The sequence below is a fragment of the Salvia splendens genome, unplaced genomic scaffold, assembly GCF_004379255.2.
Source record: "Salvia splendens isolate huo1 unplaced genomic scaffold, SspV2 ctg342, whole genome shotgun sequence".
NCBI lineage: Eukaryota > Viridiplantae > Streptophyta > Magnoliopsida > Lamiales > Lamiaceae > Salvia > Salvia splendens.
The window spans coordinates 1-17,730 of NW_024598985.1; the positions used below are offsets into that span (position 1 = coordinate 1).

Sequence of the window (17,730 nt, forward strand, 5' to 3'; positions counted from 1 at the left end):
GAGACGCCCGTCGCTTGTCTCGGAGACACGGGACGCGAGACGGGTCGGCGCGCTGCAACGCATCGCGCGACGGACCCGTCTCTCCGGGACAGGTCGCGGGACGCCGGCGCGCCGCGTAGTGGATGCTCTTAGACAGTTCACACATTGTCTTGTAAATTACTAGGAGTACTTTTTATATTAGACAGAAGAGGTCCGTTATATTGTGACTCATGTCTTCTGTACTGTAGTAATCAATGGCCTCACTAGCTGTCTCAATACCTATATATTTCACCTAACAAAATACACATTTTTATGTACTCGCCTTCTTTTTTTCCATAGAGCATTACCCTCTCTTTTATAGTAGTAACAGATTTTAGAGAAGATGAATTTAATACTAACCCTAAGTTTTGTAGCTATAATTTGGCCAAGCCTGGTTCTAGGGCATGAACCAAGCCCTCTACAAGATTTTTGTGTTGCGGACTTCAATAGCATCGGTTAGTCGGATCTTCTACTCTAATTTAGTGTCGGAATTTTCACAGCCCCTTCTAATCCTCCAATTTCTGACAATTGATCATCCTCTACGTCATATTAGTATGGGCTAAAGTTAGTTTTATTACAACTTTGTAAAAAATAACAATAAAAAAAAAGTTGTGTGGCAAGGGCTTAAGTCCCTCAACCATATATGGTTGTGTCCTTCCCTTTTTGTTTATTTTGAGATTCCCAAACTTATTTTTCTCTTGATTCTTCTCTGATCAAGACGTACAAGTCTGGCGGTTTAGATTGAACTTTACTAAACTATAGTAGTACGTTATCAAACATAGTTTTATAAAAAGTTTTTAATACTATTGAATACTTCGATCCAATATGTCCATCTTTCTTTCTCTCGGCTCATTCAAAAATGATGGTCTTTTATTTTTAGTTTGTCACAATTGAGATATTTTATTTCCATATTAAAATAAAATTTCTCTCTTCTATCTTCTTATTAAAAGATTTAATGTTTCTTTACTTTATTATTTTCTCTTTACTCAATTATTACATTCAACAACTCATTTAAAATTACATGTCTTTCAACAAAGTGATATTCTTAATGGAACGGTAAGAACATTTTATTTGATTTGGCCCAACCAAATATAAAATCGTCAAAATCTGAGGATTGGCTATATAGTTATTAGGAGTATGGGTAGGAAATTATCTTGAGTAATATTCCCACGCTCTTACATATTCAGTTGGTTAAACAAAAGATCGAGTAATTAAAAACTTTCCATATATTTTTATTTATCATACTCATATATATCATTTTTTAATTTACTACATATTTTCTTTATGCAGTGAGAGTGAATGGCTTTCCTTGCCTAAACCCTAAACAAGTAACTGTTGATCATTTCCTATTCAAAGGCCTCAACATTGTCGGAAACACATCTAATTACTTAGGTGTTTCGGTGAACCGGCCGACCGTGAACGAGATTCCGGGCCTTAACACCTTGGGCATGTCGACCGTCCGGGTCGACTATGCCATAAGTGGGGTGGTGCCACCCCACCGCCATCCTCGAGCCTCGGAGATCCTCGTGGTCCTCGAGGGAACCGTACTAGTGGATTTGTCACATCAAGCCCCGAAAACAAGCTCATTTCAAAAGTGCTGGAGAAGGGCGATGTTTTCGTATTTCCTTTGGTTGTTTCACTTCCAACAAAATGTTGGGTCAGGAAACGCCATTACCATGGCGTTTCTCAACAGCCAGAATCCGGGTGTCGTCATAGCAGCGAACGCCATGTTTGGATCGAGCCCGAGAATTGATGCTGATGTTCTTGATAGAGCGCTGGAGGTTGATAGTTCCGTTATTGAAAAGTTGGAAGCGCCCTATCATTAGCGAAAATACCTTGTTCTTCTATTTATTGTCAACATTTAATTTAATGCAACATTAGATCATGATTTCATTGTCTAATTAACTAAACCTCTTTTATTCCTCAGGGTTGTGAGACAATCAACCTCACAAGAAATAGATCTGTTATATATTTACAGATTACAACGAGAAATTTAAAATCTAATGAACTACAACAGAATTGATTGTGCTCGGAAATATTTCCTAGCACTTGCAAAGTGCTCGGAAAACGAGGATATTCTTTCCAAACCTTGATCTCACTTATCATTTTACTTCTTCCATTTTCTCTCCAATTTCCGAGGATAATTTAAACAAATTAATTTTAAATTAAATTTATACATGAATGAATGAATTATCTTTTACACCAATGTTTCCAAGCACATGTAAGTGGTGCTCGGAAATACGTAGATATTTCACATATCTTTTTTTTCAATTTCATCTAATTAGCCGCTAAAAACCTCCGCCCTTCGTCTCTCTCTGCGCTAAAACTTCCACCGCCCCTCTCCGCTTCACCGCCGCTCTCTCTCCGATTCGCCGCCACCTCTCATCGGCTGCACACCTGCAGGTTAGTTAATTGAAGTTGATGTTTCACGGCTTCGCGCCACAGACCATATCTTATTTACAAAGGCTCCAACTTCAATTTCTCTGAGCTGAATTTTCCGCTCCACGCCGATACTCACGTCGACGCGCCTGGCCATTTCTACGAGAACTACTTCGAACAAGGCTTTGATGCCGATACCCTTGACCTCATAGTACTCAATGGTAAAATTCATCAATTCATTATGTGTAATTGTTGATTTCCTGCTCCAATTGGATTTATACACTGCAGATTAGGTTATCACTTTGAATCTACTATGCATAATCATGATCTCTGTATTTAGCAATTTAACGAGCAGATTAGGTTATCACTTTGAATCTACTATACATAATCATGATCTCTGTATTTAGCCATTTAACTGGCAGATTAGGTTATCACTTTGAATCTACTATACATAATCATGATCTCTGTATTTAGCAATTTAACTAGCTGATTAGTTTCTCTCGAATTGGTTTACTAATTTATGCTTAATTGGATATTCCTTATACTTATATGAACAATTTAGGATTCCAGATTGTTTGTTCACATTTTTTCTGTTTTCTTACTTACGAAACTTTCTCACAAGCTAACGAGCCAAATTCTGTGAAGTTAGTTAGGTTGCTTTAGCTAATGAGCTTTAAGAAACTTCTGCATTATGTAGATATGCTGCATTTGATGGTTTGATTGATGTATCTGCTTCAAATGGTTTGTAATGGCATGAATTATGCATTTGGACAGGTCCTGAATTGCTCGTAGATGTTCTCAGAGACGAGAATATTACTGGTATGTGTGCTTGGAATGGATGATCAGTTTGAGTAGATGTCCTTGTTTTCTGATTCTTTAATCTCGTTTTTCCTCACGTTGGTTTTCTCTGTTCCTGCTGAATTATGACGTCCTTGAACATTCCCAAAGGTGTGAGAAGAGTATTTTTCTGAACACTAAATACTGATCAGGCCATGTTTGGTTGGCGGGAAAGTAAAGTTGGCAAGGAAAATGATTCCTGCGAAAATGAATCCCGGGAATATGATTCCTAATAACTTTACTTTCCCGTGTTTGGAAAATATCAAGATTTTAAAATTTATATTTGATTTAAACACTAAACTAAAAATATACTTATCATTTTTTATTTATAAAAATAATAATACATATTATTTAATAAATTATTAATTACAAATGATAATAATTATATTATTATATTTATTATTACGATGGATAGTTTAAATATGGATTATACATCATAATATATAATAATATAATAATAAATAAGATTATTATTATTATATTTACTAAATTTTTAATTTAAAATTTACTACAATTTTATTGTTAATACTAATTTATTATTATATAATTATAATCATTTTTAATTATTTAAATAAATTATTATTATTAAATAATAATAAAATTAAATATTAAATATTAATAATATAGTTATAATTATGATAATTTGAATTATAGTTATTTATTATCCTGAAACTAGGTATGGTTTATACTTTTAAATTATTTTTAAAACATTGTAATAAATAATAATAATAATAATAATAATAATAATAATAATATACTATATTGCATTAAATATGTAAGAATCCTAAAAACTGGAAAAAGAATACCTAAGAAAAGTTAGGATTTAGAATCCAAGAAAGTTGTACTAATTTCCTTGTTTTAGGATTTTGATTACTTTCCCAATTTGATTAAAAACCGAAACAAACACAAGAATTTAAAATTTAAGGAATAAGATTACTTTCCCAAACAGAATCCTGACAACCAAACATGACCTGAGAGGTAATGTTAACGTAATCGAGCAACTCTTCTTAGTTTAGGGCTGATGATGCTCGAGTGTTCTTACAGTCCACATATGTTGTTCTGGTCACACTCCTTATATCTTGGTTTACGACATTTTTGTGAATCTTGTTGAGCATATCAAAGCTCATTTATGGCTTTAGTTTCAAACCAGCTTATTGGTTTCATTTTAAGGAATCTGAGAATTTCTAATTGGGATTTACACGCGATTCTTTTTTCAGGCGCCTTATGTGAAAAAATGAATACGATTCATTACGTGGGATTCACATGAGATGGAGCACAGTGGCTCGAGGAGCTCTTCAAGCAACGACTTCAAGAAGCTCGCGACCAAATAAAGAGTGAGATGAAGATCGAGATAAGGAATGAGATGAGGATGGAGATGAATAAAAAGCTGCAAAGGGGAAACTGAAAAGAGTATACGAAGAGTCTGATAAGCAAAGGGAGTTGTTTATAGAACAAATGAAGAGTGAAAAATTAGGTGAACTATATATATATTCAAGCATTTTGTATTCAAATGAATTGTAAAACAATTTTTGTTAATTTAATATCATTTTAACTTGTTTACTTTATTCCTATATTTAAATACTAGCAAGTCTGAAAAAATTAAAATAAAATTGAAATAATAAAAAAATATAAAAAATAATGAATGTGAAAATAATGGCAGAATTTCGAGCACCTATATGCTCGGTATATATCATGGCTGATTTGAAACCTTCCTAGCACCCACTTGTGCTAGGAAATATTCCGAGCACTTGGTGGTGCTAGGAACTTTGCATATTGTCGTTGACCACTTTCTCTGAGCACGCGAATGTGAGTGTTGTGCTCGAAATGTGCTCGGAAACAATTCCGAGGAAGCATATGCCTAGCACCATGTGTGCTCGGAAAAGTGCTGGAAAGTGCTATATTTCCTAGCACTTCGGTGCTCGGTAAACATAGTTTTTTTTGTAGTGTCAAGCCATGCATGCAACATTACATTTCAAGGTATTCAGTTAATTTATTGTATATGAGTAAGAGAATTGGTTCCTGTGAAAATTTGCATCTTATTATTTGTAACAATGATGATTGTATTTGTGAATCAATGGTTAATGTTGTATAAAGTTTATCAAAAAGTATGATATAAGTAACTTTGATAAAAGTATTACTTTTGTAGTAAGTACTATTTTTTGGGTCTATACTCAAATTGTACTCTATGTGTGTTGTGATAACACATTTATTTTTAATAAATAAATTCAACCATGACTTGCAAATTGCATTCCCCTATCATTGTTCAACCAATATCGACAATTTTTTTCATTCTCCGTAAATGTTGAATCCTAGTAGTAGTTATATTGGTATTGTGAGTGTAAAATATCTTTGGAAAAATCAAGTTGAATGGTGGTAATAGTATTATAAACATGCATAAAATGTCGTCAGTTGAATATGTTTACAATGATGTGATTTACTAAAAGACGTCGATTGGTTCATGAACGGAATAAATGAAAAAAAATGAAACTTCGTGATTTAATATTCCAATTTCAAAGGTTATGAGATTGACAAGAATTTGACCGAAGTGATTGTTATCTCTCGTGCATATCTATCAATATCCATCACTATTGAACTCTGATATATTAACAATAACAGTTAATTTTTTAAAAAAAAGAACTCTGATATATTAACATTATTTGACATCTCAAATTCACAATTCATGAGACTCGATAGCAAAATATTTTTAAAATAGTTTTAAAGGATCAAAAGCTAGGATTTAATAAGCATTAATTAACCATTTCCCAGATAATAGTATCTGAATATATATAGGCCTATAAATTCGGGTACCTGTGGGCTATATAACACCGATACGCCACCCTGTTGCCGTATCACGTATCGGATACGTATCCGATACCGATACGCGACGGATACACCGTCGATACGTATCCTGGGCGTATCCGCGAGCTGGGCCGTATTGGGCCGGGAAACCTCAGATTCGATACGTATCCTTCGGCGTATCCGCGAGCTGGGCCGTATTGGGCCTTCATCCTCCTCTATCTGCAAAGATATGAGGTTCTCCTCTTCGAAATCAACGTCCATCTCTGTCGAAGAACTTCGCAACTTTCAATTTACGAACTTCAATCCGATTTGGAACAAAATTGACAGTTAATCGGATATGAAGAAGAGAAGAAGAAGAAGAAGAAGAAGAAGAAGAAGAAGAAGAAAGGGGAGGCGCCGCTATTGCCTCAACTAGGGATTGAAGAAAATTGGAAATGGGAGAATGAATTGGGCAAGAAGTAGTCACGATGGAAAGGAGTATATTTGGGGCTCATTTTTTGGGCCAATTTATTACTCCATTAACTTTGTCTAATTTTGTAACTATAATAAATATTTTGATCAATATTATTGGTAATATGGATAAGTATAACCAAAAAATCGATGTGGTGTAATCGACCATAAAAGAAATTGACTTTAGCTTTTAATATTTTGTAATTTTATTATTTTTATTTGTATAATAACATTAGAATATCTATTTTGTAATTTATTATGCACTATTATTATTAATAAAAAAATAGTTAAAACGTATCCGCGTATCGGTTGTTTGGGAAAGAGCCGTATCCGCGTATCCGTATCCTTCGGATACTGATACGCGTATCCGTATCCGTGCCGCATAGCCTGTGGGTACCAAAACCAGAAAATTCTGATACCTGAACCTGAAATCTAAAAAATATCATATCCAATACCCGACCCGTATGTGAATTCGGGTACTCTAATACCCGATGCGGGTACCCAAACCCAACTAATCGGTACCCATAAACCCGAAGTTATTATATTTCAAATTTTATTATTATATAAATTATATTGTGATGAGAATAGAAATTATTAAAAATAACACAATACTACTATTTATTGACTATTATTAAAAGTCTAAACTTTAATTCTAAATTTCTAATGTTTTAGCTTCTCTAAATTTCTAATATATATAAAATAGACATTAAACAAATAGTCAAATAGACACACTTAATTTTAAAATAAAGAAAATTTTTGGCATAAATTGAAACATAAAAGAGATTAAATAAATTTACCCTAGATTTACCCTACGGGCCTGCCCTATACTAAATAAAATATTTATCTCAAATACATAATTAATCGGGTATTAGCCGGGTACCCTAAACCCGAAAAATTCTAACATTAACTACTCAAACCCGTACCCGAACCCATAATTTCAGATTTTGGGTATTGGGTCGGGGTCGGGTATACCCGAAACCCGCGGATTAAATTTGGAGGCCTAAATATATAGTATTCCATGCCTAATCATTTCGATTCATACAAACATTTGAATATTTTGATTATGACAAGTTTGGGCATTAAACAATTGACTTAGAAGAAATCAATAATACACTAGAGACCATAATCTAAAACTTGGATTGTATAAAATCAATGGTGTTAGTATCTGTTTGGAAGGACTTTGCAAGAAGATCATTGGCAATATCCGGCTTGGACCCGAAAACAGCGTTTGCAATGGTAATAACGCCCAGATTTTGAAGTACTTTTGTGATGAGTCGGTTATCAGCATTGGAGGTTACGAACCCCACCTCTAGGGTTCCCTCGAGCACTGTCAGTACTCAGTTGCTCGAGGGTGAGTGTGGGGAGGGTTAACTCCCCATCAGGCAAAGTCTATGCGTGCCATGGAAATTCCAAGTGTGTTGAGCCCTGGAATCTGAGCCACATTGGCCGGAGTCACCTTTGATCCGACAGGATTCGCGGTGTTCCCCGGAATGTTGAGCCCGCCCATGTAGAAGTCATCCGCTACTACGAGCTTCGGATCTTTACATGCAAACCCATTAACCAGCACTGCACAAATATGAGAACGAAACACACAATTAATAAATAATAATACTACTACTACTACTATACTAAAATTTTAATTTAACGATGAGAATTTTATTATATTGTCGTACCGGGGCCAGTTAGATCAGCAACGAAGAAATGTTGAAGAGGGCTCGAATCAGATGCTATGGCGAATGAAAATGTTGCAATGAGCAATCCGAGAACAATAAAATTGGAGGCCATATTTATTTTTTACTTATTTTCATACAAAGTTGATAAAAGTATTGCCTTTTGGAGGTGGGAAATGTGATGGAGACAAGGTATTCTTAAGATAAGATGAGATCATACTCAAATCAGAAGGCCTGCAAGGTAACTTAGGAACAATATTGATGCAAAGCTTCGACTACCTCATTGACATCGTCAAACAAAATTAATTGCATATAAAATAATCTTGTCCATTTTGTAGTGCCTTGCTCTTATTGTATATGCCAAAAAGATTTATAATCATTTTAGCATTTAATTATTTTCGTTTTAGTCAAATAGGATACATAGTACACATAATTTTTGTCCCTGTATTACATAATTTTCATTTTAATTAGCTTTTTATGGTTCCTGTATTACACAACAGAGCCACTTAAAAATTACTCAGAAACATGTACATGTTCCAAAATATCAGGCTTAGGCCGACTGTTGATATGGATTATCAGTTAAATTTTTCTTCTGAAAACAAATTCCTCATTACATAGCGCCTGCATTCATCTAATTGTATTAATTACTAGTAATATTTTACCTTTTCAACACGCTTGATTGTCGAAATGGAAGACGGCAAAAACCAGCAATTATCTCAATGTTCAGCTTTATGAATCCTGTTTTCTGAGTTGTATCGTTTCAATAAAAAATCAAAAAAAATTCTAAAGAAATTCGAAAACGACAAAAAAAGAAGAAAAATGTTATCCAATTTACTTTGCTTGACTATTCTTGCAGAGTATTATTGATACTTGATAGTCCTAGCTATGGTTACATATTACCAATCAGTTAAATGATTTAAACTCATAATAATATGTTATATTGTATCGTAATTTATAAATAAAAATACGAAATAAGTGAAGAGTAACAACTATACTCCGATCTATAGTAAGTATTTATTCCCTCACAAAGTATGAAGAAATAGATTAATTATAGTATCATATTTGGACTTAAATCAATATATAGATTGATCTACCAATTTACAAAATAGCTAATCATACAAGATCGATGATTACAGTACAAATTGTAATGACTTAAATTAGTCCAAAATATATGAATTAAATATGACAGATAGCGTTGATTGGTAGCTTGCAAGGACGGCACATGTTTGGTTTGTAAATGTTATGCAGGATTTGTCACCAGCCACATTGGTTTCGGGTTTTATTGGCATCCCTAGTATTATGACTAGGAATGGTTCATTCCGAGATGGTTTGAGAATCCCCTGCCTCGCAGTGCTCGTCGTCTCGCTTGTTAAGCTCTTTCATGTTTCTTAGATGGTTAAGCTCCGCTGCCACTTCCTTCATACTTGGCCTCTTTCGAGAATTTGCTTTGATACATCGTCGTTTGGCCAGTTAGGCAAGTGCAAGAAGTTGGTCTCCGTGGCCACCTTCAGCCACGACAGGCTCCAGTATCTCAGATAGTAGGCCCTGCTTCACCGCTGAACGGAAGTGGTTCGCCAGTCCTATGTCGTCCCTCGCAGAAGAAACCGCCTTCCGTCCTGTTAGGATTTCGGCTACCACAACCCCAAATGCATAAGCGCCACTCTTCTCGTTTAACTGGCCAGACTGGAAGTACTCTGGATCCAAGTACCCGAACGTGCCCCCAACAAATGTTGTCAAATGAGTCCTGTCAAGGGGGACAAACCGCGATAGCCCAAAGTCGGACACAACAGCCCTGTAGTTCTCGTCTAGTAAGATGTTGTTGGACTTGATGTCCCAGTGGAATATGGCCGTTGAGGCGCAGGAATGGAGGTACGCGAGCGCCCCTGCAACCTCTGCAACTATGCGCAGGCGATTCTCCCAGGAGAGTTTGGAGTCAGGATCAGGGTCGTCGTGGATATGATGAGAGAGGGTTCCGTTGGATACGTATTCGTACACTAGCAATGGAGATTCGAACTCCAAACAGCAACCAAACAGTTTGACTATGTGCATGTGGCATATCTGAGACAGGATGCACACCTCGTTCACAAACTGCCCAATTTGACTGTCGTTGCTTATGTTTGCTTTCTTTACCCTAACTATTCTCCCATCCGATAACATTCCTTTGTCCGCTGTGCCTATCCCTCCTTTCCCTAAAACACGGTTTTCGCTCAACTTATCCGTGGCCTTCGATTTTAAAAAGTGTAGGCTCTTGTAAACTCGAGGATACCTGTTGTTGCAGCAGTAGCCCTCTGTTTCTCTTGAAGAATCTTTGTTTCTTCTTTCTGTCACTGATCATTTCCAGCTTTCGTCGCATCCAGAGACTAATACCAATTAGAATCAGAACGCCAACAGCAAGGCCAATTCCTGTTTGATTGAGTGTGGAAAATGAAAAGTTATTAAGCAAGTTCGTTGTAAGCAAAAAATACTTACCCAACGGAATGATCAGCGCTAGCATATGTCTACGATTTGGTAAGCAATAGTAACTTCCTTCTGTGTTGATGCGTCGACTGTTCTTCAAGCACCTGTGTCGTTTGGATTCCTTGCACTCGTCTATGTCTGTAGAGTTTGAATGAGTAATGAATGTTTATTTGATAGAAAGAAAAAAAAATGGTGTGTTGTTACCTTTGCATCCATCGCGGAGATAAGGGTTGCCTTGGAAACCTCCCGTGCATATGCATTTGTATCCTGTGTGGGTAGTAGAGTTGATGCACCTACTATTATCGCCGCAAATGTTTCCCTCTTTGCAGCTCTTGTTCCCAACTCGCATTCATAGACTAGTGGCACAGTGTACTTTTTGCTGCATTCGGAGAAGTTAAGGTGCATGGAAAGGGAATACGAGTCGATGAAGGTGAAGAAGCCACATCCATCTGTCGAATTTCCCAATCCAAGAACATACAGACTGCAATTTCTTATATATCTTTTAGCAGATCCATTTGGCAGCAATTGAGGCCCTGGCAAGTTGGAGGCGCCACAGGCGTATTGTCGTTTGTTGCAGGCAGACGCGCACACTCCTAGAGTGAGATCAAGGTATGCAGGAACGTGGCATGCCTTGATGATGAACTTGTTTTGCGAGTGTCGTATCATATACTGGCCAGCCTCAGGCGCCAAGTGAAGAGACCGGTTTATATAGTCGTGTGATATAGCTTTAAATGTTTGGACATTGTAGTCCTTGCGTCGCAGGCTGTGGTTGGAGACATTGATGTCCTCCACCTCCCAGCCCAGGGAAGCTAGAGTTGCACATGACTTTGAATGCTGCATCGAGGTAGCACCCCTCCTTCATGCCAAACGGATAGGGGATCTCCGTTTCTCCGCATTTCTCGTGGCAGTAACCGGCTGCTGCTGCTGCTTTGTGAAGTTGTGAGAGTAGCAATATGGTTATCAACATAGCAGTATTAGCTGACATTTTCTTGCTTGGTTGCCTTTTTTCTTAATGCCCACATACATATGAAAATATGAAATACTAGGATTATTTAAACAAAAACAAAGGGGTTATGCATCATCGACGTATGTAGGCCTTGAGAATTTCCTTTTGGTAAAAGTATAATGTTTGTGGAATTTGATTTAAATAAAAGATGTGGGGCTTTGCCTTCATAACATTTTCTATACCTTTTGTGGTAGGGTCATTCTTGACAAATCTCTTTTGCTTCTTTTTGAAATACATATGACATGAATATTCTATAAGTATTCTTCAATGCGAGGATGTTTTGGGACTTTTACTTTAGATGTTATTTTAGCGAAATATTTTGATGAAATGATATCAAGAAGTTTATGGTAATGCAGTGATAAATTGTTTATGAAATGATCCGTAAATTCTTGCAAAAACATGATTTTATTACAAATATCTACTTTATCAATATGTGGACAAGTTAGACCAGATTCTAATTTATTGTTTAATATTCACTTTTATAGGTAGTGGTTTGTGTCACTTCAATCAACTGTATACTATATGCTTTTAATATGTCTGTACCTACAGCCAAAGAAATTTGACCCACGTAATAAGAGACTTATCTGAACTGAAAAATCATTTAATTCTTATGTAGTAATTTAATTTCAAATTAAGAATTAATAATTTCTCAAAATTAATTCAAATTCATTGAAACTACTGGGCCAGCTCGACGTCCGTTCGGGCCATTTTGAAAAGTATAGGCCCACTAAAAATCACTTAGGCCCATATGTTTATTTGCAAATCTCATAGATTCCAATTCCATATATCTTATGATAACAATGAAATTGTCACCTGAATTAAATGTCTGGAAATGGCTATATAAATTGCGTCTATGTGATGTTGTCACTAATTTTATATGTAGATTAAATAAAGAAAATTATTGATCTCAAGTCGATATATATTAAGCGATAGTATTGATCGATTTTATTTTTTATTTTTGTTTGGACGAAATTGATGGATATATGTATGAATTTTTCTTAGAATGTAATTATTCCTTTTATGTAATGCAATTACGAAGTTCGGTGTGGGATCTTGTTTGATGCATGATTAAAGTTGGTTAGAGTATTTTCTTGCATATATTATGTTGGATAATCCTTGGTTCAATATTTTGGAAAGACCTTAACGAAATCCTTGGTTCAATATTTTGGAAGACCTTATTCAAACTTTAAGAATATTTCTAACTATTTACACTAAATTTAAATTTATTTTAGTGTCATATCAAATACTAAGATTTTACTTTAATCGTTTAAACTAAATGCAAAATTAAAAAAAAAAATTATACTCGTATTAGTACTTTTTTTACTCAAAATTTGAAAAAGATTATGGTTCTGGTTTAGTGTAATAGATATTTTTATTCAAAAATAAAAATACGATTAATTTTTAAATATCATTAAAGCTAATTACCTATTTCATTTTAGATTTTAATGTAATATTGGAGATGGTTAAACAACGCATATACGATTTTGTTGAAATAGCAGAAAGATGGAGTCATGGTTTAAATTTTATATGTACTTATATTTCTTATATGCGTTACAGAAATAATATAAAAAAGAATAATTATTCAGTTAATTAATTTATTTTGAATTTGAGATGACTAAACCGACATATTATCCTCCAACAGCTAATTAGAGCCGTTGAATAATTCAAGCAGATAGATCTTCAGCCGTTGGCTGTATTCCCAACCTCAATATATACCTGCAGGCATAAAAACTCTGCGCACAAATATTCCCAGATTTAATAAACGTGAGGGTTGAAATTTCTACGGAGATATACTAGTTCGAGATTGATGTGTGTGGAATACGTTTAATCGATAATCATCTCTACGAAATTTGTTATTGAATCTCGATCCGCACAAACACAAAAATCTCTGAAAAATCTTCAAGCTGTAGTTATTCCTCTGTTCTAGGGTTTCCAATTTTCCATTTTTTTTCTTCTTAGTGCTTTTTTTTTGTGGGGATTGCACAACTTCTGTAACAGATCTATTAATTCGATCCAGATTGTAGCTTTTAATTAGATTTTTCATTATCTCTTCTCGATTTTCCAGTAATTTTGTGCGTAAAAGTTGAATCGATCTCGACTGAAATGAACGACCAAGGAGCAATGATGAACCAGCAGCAGCTGATGAATATGAATCCGAGTCTGATGAATCCGAGTCAAATGAATTCCCAGGTAAACAAATTCAACCAGAGTAAACCCTTGGAATTTTTTCCAGTAGTTTCAAAACGAGCTTATTCTGTTAATTTCCAGCCTCAAATGGCTCCGATGAATCGGAGCTACGGAATGTGGGGACCGCAGCAGCAGTTTCAAAACCCTAATTTGAGCTCCGACGCCATGAAACCTCCGCGTGCGGCCTTCAATAATTCGTTAGGTCCCAGGAACAATTGGAAGGGCAAAAGGGTAAATAAACCGAGGATGGAGCAGCGTCAGCAGCAAGTAGTTGGCTCCGGTGGTATCGGTGGCGGTGGTGCGAATTTGAATTTTAGGAACTACAACCCTCCAACATTGAATGAGTTGCAGCATCAGAATCGATTGAGGGCAAGGAAAACTTTCCCTAAAAAGAAGTTTAACAAGAACATGAATATAAATATGAATGTAGGTGGTAATGGTGAGAGGTCTGCCCCATATGCACCTAGGAATACCACTTCCTTTCTGATTAGAGCGAAGAAAAGTGGGGGGATAGCGCCGGTGGTTTCTCCATTTCCAGTGACCCCCTCTGTGTTGCCGACCCCAATCTTGTCCCCTTCCACTGAGGTGTTGGGGAACATGGCTAAGGAAGAGTGGGGAGTGGATGGTTATGGCTCGATGAAGGGGTTGATCAGGCTGAGATCGCTCGGCATGAAGATGGGAGGAAGATGAGGGGGACAAGTGAGAGCGACGTGGAGGAGCATGTCGAGGTTGAGAGGAGATTGGATCATGATTTGAGTAGGTTTGAGATGATCTACAATCCAAATAGTGGCAATGCTGGTGGGATAGAGTATCACAATATATTGGAAAATCGGGTTGATGATCAGGATACTCATATTGCACAATTGGAGGAAGAGAACTTGAATCTCAAGGAGAGGCTGTTCTTGATGGAGGGGGAGCTGGGGGATATGAGGCGGAGGTTGTTGTTGCTAGAAAGGCGAGGAGGCCGAGTAGATGAGGAGGTTGTTGAGAATGAGTCTGGAAATGAGGGAGAGAGCAATACGCACTCAACGGGGGAGAATGATGAACAAGATAGGTCTGAGCCTGAGGTTGGGGAAGGTGTCGAAGGTGACGTTGGTGGTGGATTTGAAACAGTACAACAAATTAGAGAGGAAGAGAGTTCACAAAGTGGAGATGAAAGGATTAAGATGACAGATGTGAGTAATGTCAATGATTCTATTGTAGAAGATAAATCTGCTGCAGAGGTTGAGGCAGTAGAAAGTGTTGATGATGAATCTTGCAGACTCGTTGAAGCTGATACTCGTATGTTAGAGTGAAAACAAGAGAATCTTTGTTGTTAGTGTATGCTTATTTTCTTCTTTTTTTTCTTCCTCTAGCATGGTGGTTGACTGAGAGAAACCATGGATGGATGTAATTAGGTTTTCATTGGAGTGTGACTGTGTCATAAAACTTTCACTGCTTAACCTTTCAGAATATATGGTGCCTTGTTATTTTGGTCCCCTTGTTTATAATGATATATATTTACTGCTTAAGAAAAATGAATGTTTTAACTGTTTTTATTTATCATAATTGCAAACATTCGAAGATGAATTTGATTATTTTTAGTTATGATAGTGTGGGATTTAAAATTGTACTCCCTCCATCCCAACTAAGTTGCATCGTATTTCTTTTTGATGTCCCAATTAAATTGAGTCATTTTCTTTTCAACTAAAAATGAAGCATCTGATCATTCTTTTAAATTGTACTCTTCATTATCTTTTCTACTTTATTTTTCTTTTATACTTTTGAATACAATTTCTCAATCTCTGTACCCAAAAGTTATGACTCAATTTAATTGGAAAGAGGGAGTAAATAAAACTTACTTAGTGAACAACGATTTTGGTTATCCTGTTTTTTAGGCGATTGAGTCCAAAGTTAGTGAATTGGCTGAGTAATTGAGTCGCAACTCGGGAATTTGACTTTATAATAATTAAAAATTGACAATTGAAGAATCACCTCTAATGATTTACTAATTTACTTCAACAAAAAATTCAAAACTGGGACATAAATTACAATTATTACAGTTACTTATTTAAAAGTTTGTATGCGACACGTATGACCGTAACAAAGGTAACTGATTGCTTGCATGTGTACAGTTGGATCGTCGCTGTCTCAATAATCGTATGACCTTATGGGTTAATAAATCTTAGTACACAATTACTACAAAACTAGACTAAAAAATGAACGATTTATGAACAAATAGAAAGAAAAACCAAACAAACTTGAATATTGAAATGAGCTAAGACAACAGCAGATAGGATTAGGATAAGATGAGAATAATGTAAAGCTAAAAAAACGAATCTTGATATTGGTTTATGCTGAAAAGAAAGCGAGTGGAGAAGTGAAGTCGACCACAAACTCGTGCTTTTTTGACAAAAGAACATTTCAATAGTTAGCCAATTCAATTAGAGATAAGAAGTTAGGTGCATCAAGATAGAACAAATGGATTTCATCAATGTTGCATCCTAACATCTTCTTGTTATTTTTCTACTGAACTGAACCACAGCATCACGATGGTGTGCTCCATCCAATGATGTCTTAATTTGTTCGGCCTACTCCTTCGAAACAACTTAGTAAGGAGCAATTTGATGTTTGTGTATCGACTACTATTTCCAACGTTACAATGTTTAAATTGCAAGAGCCCACAAACCAGACAATAAAGATTGACGCCAACCTCGAAAGTTGATGGTACATTTCGGATTTCAATTATCCAACCATTTATGACTGGAATTTATAGGCAATCACAAAAGATAGCAGTTGGGGATCGAGAAGCAAAACTAGTACAACAGAGTGATATTCCGTACTTCTAATCAAGATCACGAAATTTGTACAATGCTCATGAACCACCCAAAGCATGATTATAACTTACAATTATAGTAGTATTCATTTCTCAACCTCTAGAATTGGCAATGAAAAAAGGGATGGAAAACCTCACTTCTTCCCACCACCGGAGACATTGAACTTGAAAAAAATAATGTCCCCGTCCTGGACAACATACGTCTTCCCTTCCTGCCGGTACTTCCCAGAAGCCTGCACAAGAGATAAGTAGCATAAATTTCCAGAATAATGGCACCAAAAGGAGTTATCATCGGCCACATAATTAAATACTCTACCTTCACTGCTGATTCACTTCCAAGTTCCTTAAGATCTTCAAATTTCATAACCTAAAACACAAGACAGGATTCAGCGTAAGCAAACGAGTTCCCCGAGTTAAGAAAACAATTTCTTTCATAAACATTACAGAAACTCCTTAATATCTGCTAACTATCACAAACAATAGAGCCAAACAAAAAGTAAAAAATAAAGAGGGAAAACTACCTCAGCACATATGAAACCTCGCTCAAAATCAGTATGAATTGCTCCTGCAGCTTGAGGAGCTTTAGTCTGACGACGGATTTGCCAGCACTTTACCTGCAAGAGAGCAGTTGGACACATTGTCAATATTGTCAGAGCTAAAGAACAATAAACGGATACATAACCTGAAGAGCTTCTAAGTGTATCACGGAGGCAAATATGGCTAGTTAGCACAAACTTTAACTTCTATTGGAGTAATTATGATAGGTTAACTAGAGTATTTTTTACATTAATTCAAAATCTGAGAGAAGTTAATAGTAAAACAGGGTTTATAAGAACAATGTTACTTTCTGTAGTTGCTATTAATCGTTCAGAAAAAATGTTAACTTTATAGAGGCGGAAAATACAGTATGTTGACAATTTTAAAAAAATTAAAAATACCTCATCTGGTCCGGCAGTGAAAAAGTAAATAAGATTAATGGCTGCGAATCCAGTCTTTATGATCTTTGGAAGAGCACTGTAACATAAGAAAATAATTTCAAATTCAGCCTTATCGACTTCACCATACAACCCAATTAAATACTAAAAACAACATCCAATATCTAGTCAGGAAGT

The 17,730-nt window shown here is 35.8% G+C and overlaps 1 protein-coding gene and 4 pseudogenes across 1 annotated transcript; 2 read left to right on the plus strand and 3 right to left on the minus strand.

Annotated features, from left to right (window-relative positions):
- The first annotated feature begins 361 nt into the window (after nt 1-361).
- Nucleotides 362-1,844, plus strand: LOC121789807 (annotated as a pseudogene).
- A 5,766-nt stretch (nt 1,845-7,610) lies between these two features.
- On the minus strand, nt 7,611-8,268 carry LOC121789806 (annotated as a pseudogene).
- Nucleotides 8,269-9,430: 1,162 nt separating this feature from the next.
- LOC121789805 lies at nt 9,431-11,800 on the minus strand (annotated as a pseudogene).
- Nucleotides 11,801-13,334: 1,534 nt separating this feature from the next.
- Nucleotides 13,335-15,272, plus strand: LOC121789809 (annotated as a pseudogene).
- Nucleotides 15,273-16,599: 1,327 nt separating this feature from the next.
- On the minus strand, nt 16,600-17,672 carry LOC121789808 (obg-like ATPase 1; the record flags this gene model as incomplete). Its single annotated transcript, XM_042188170.1, has 4 exons — nt 16,600-16,851; nt 16,935-16,985; nt 17,140-17,232; nt 17,557-17,672. Coding segments are annotated over 4 exons (359 nt in total), but the record flags the coding sequence as incomplete, so codon positions are not given.
- Between the last annotated feature and the right edge of the window lie 58 nt (nt 17,673-17,730).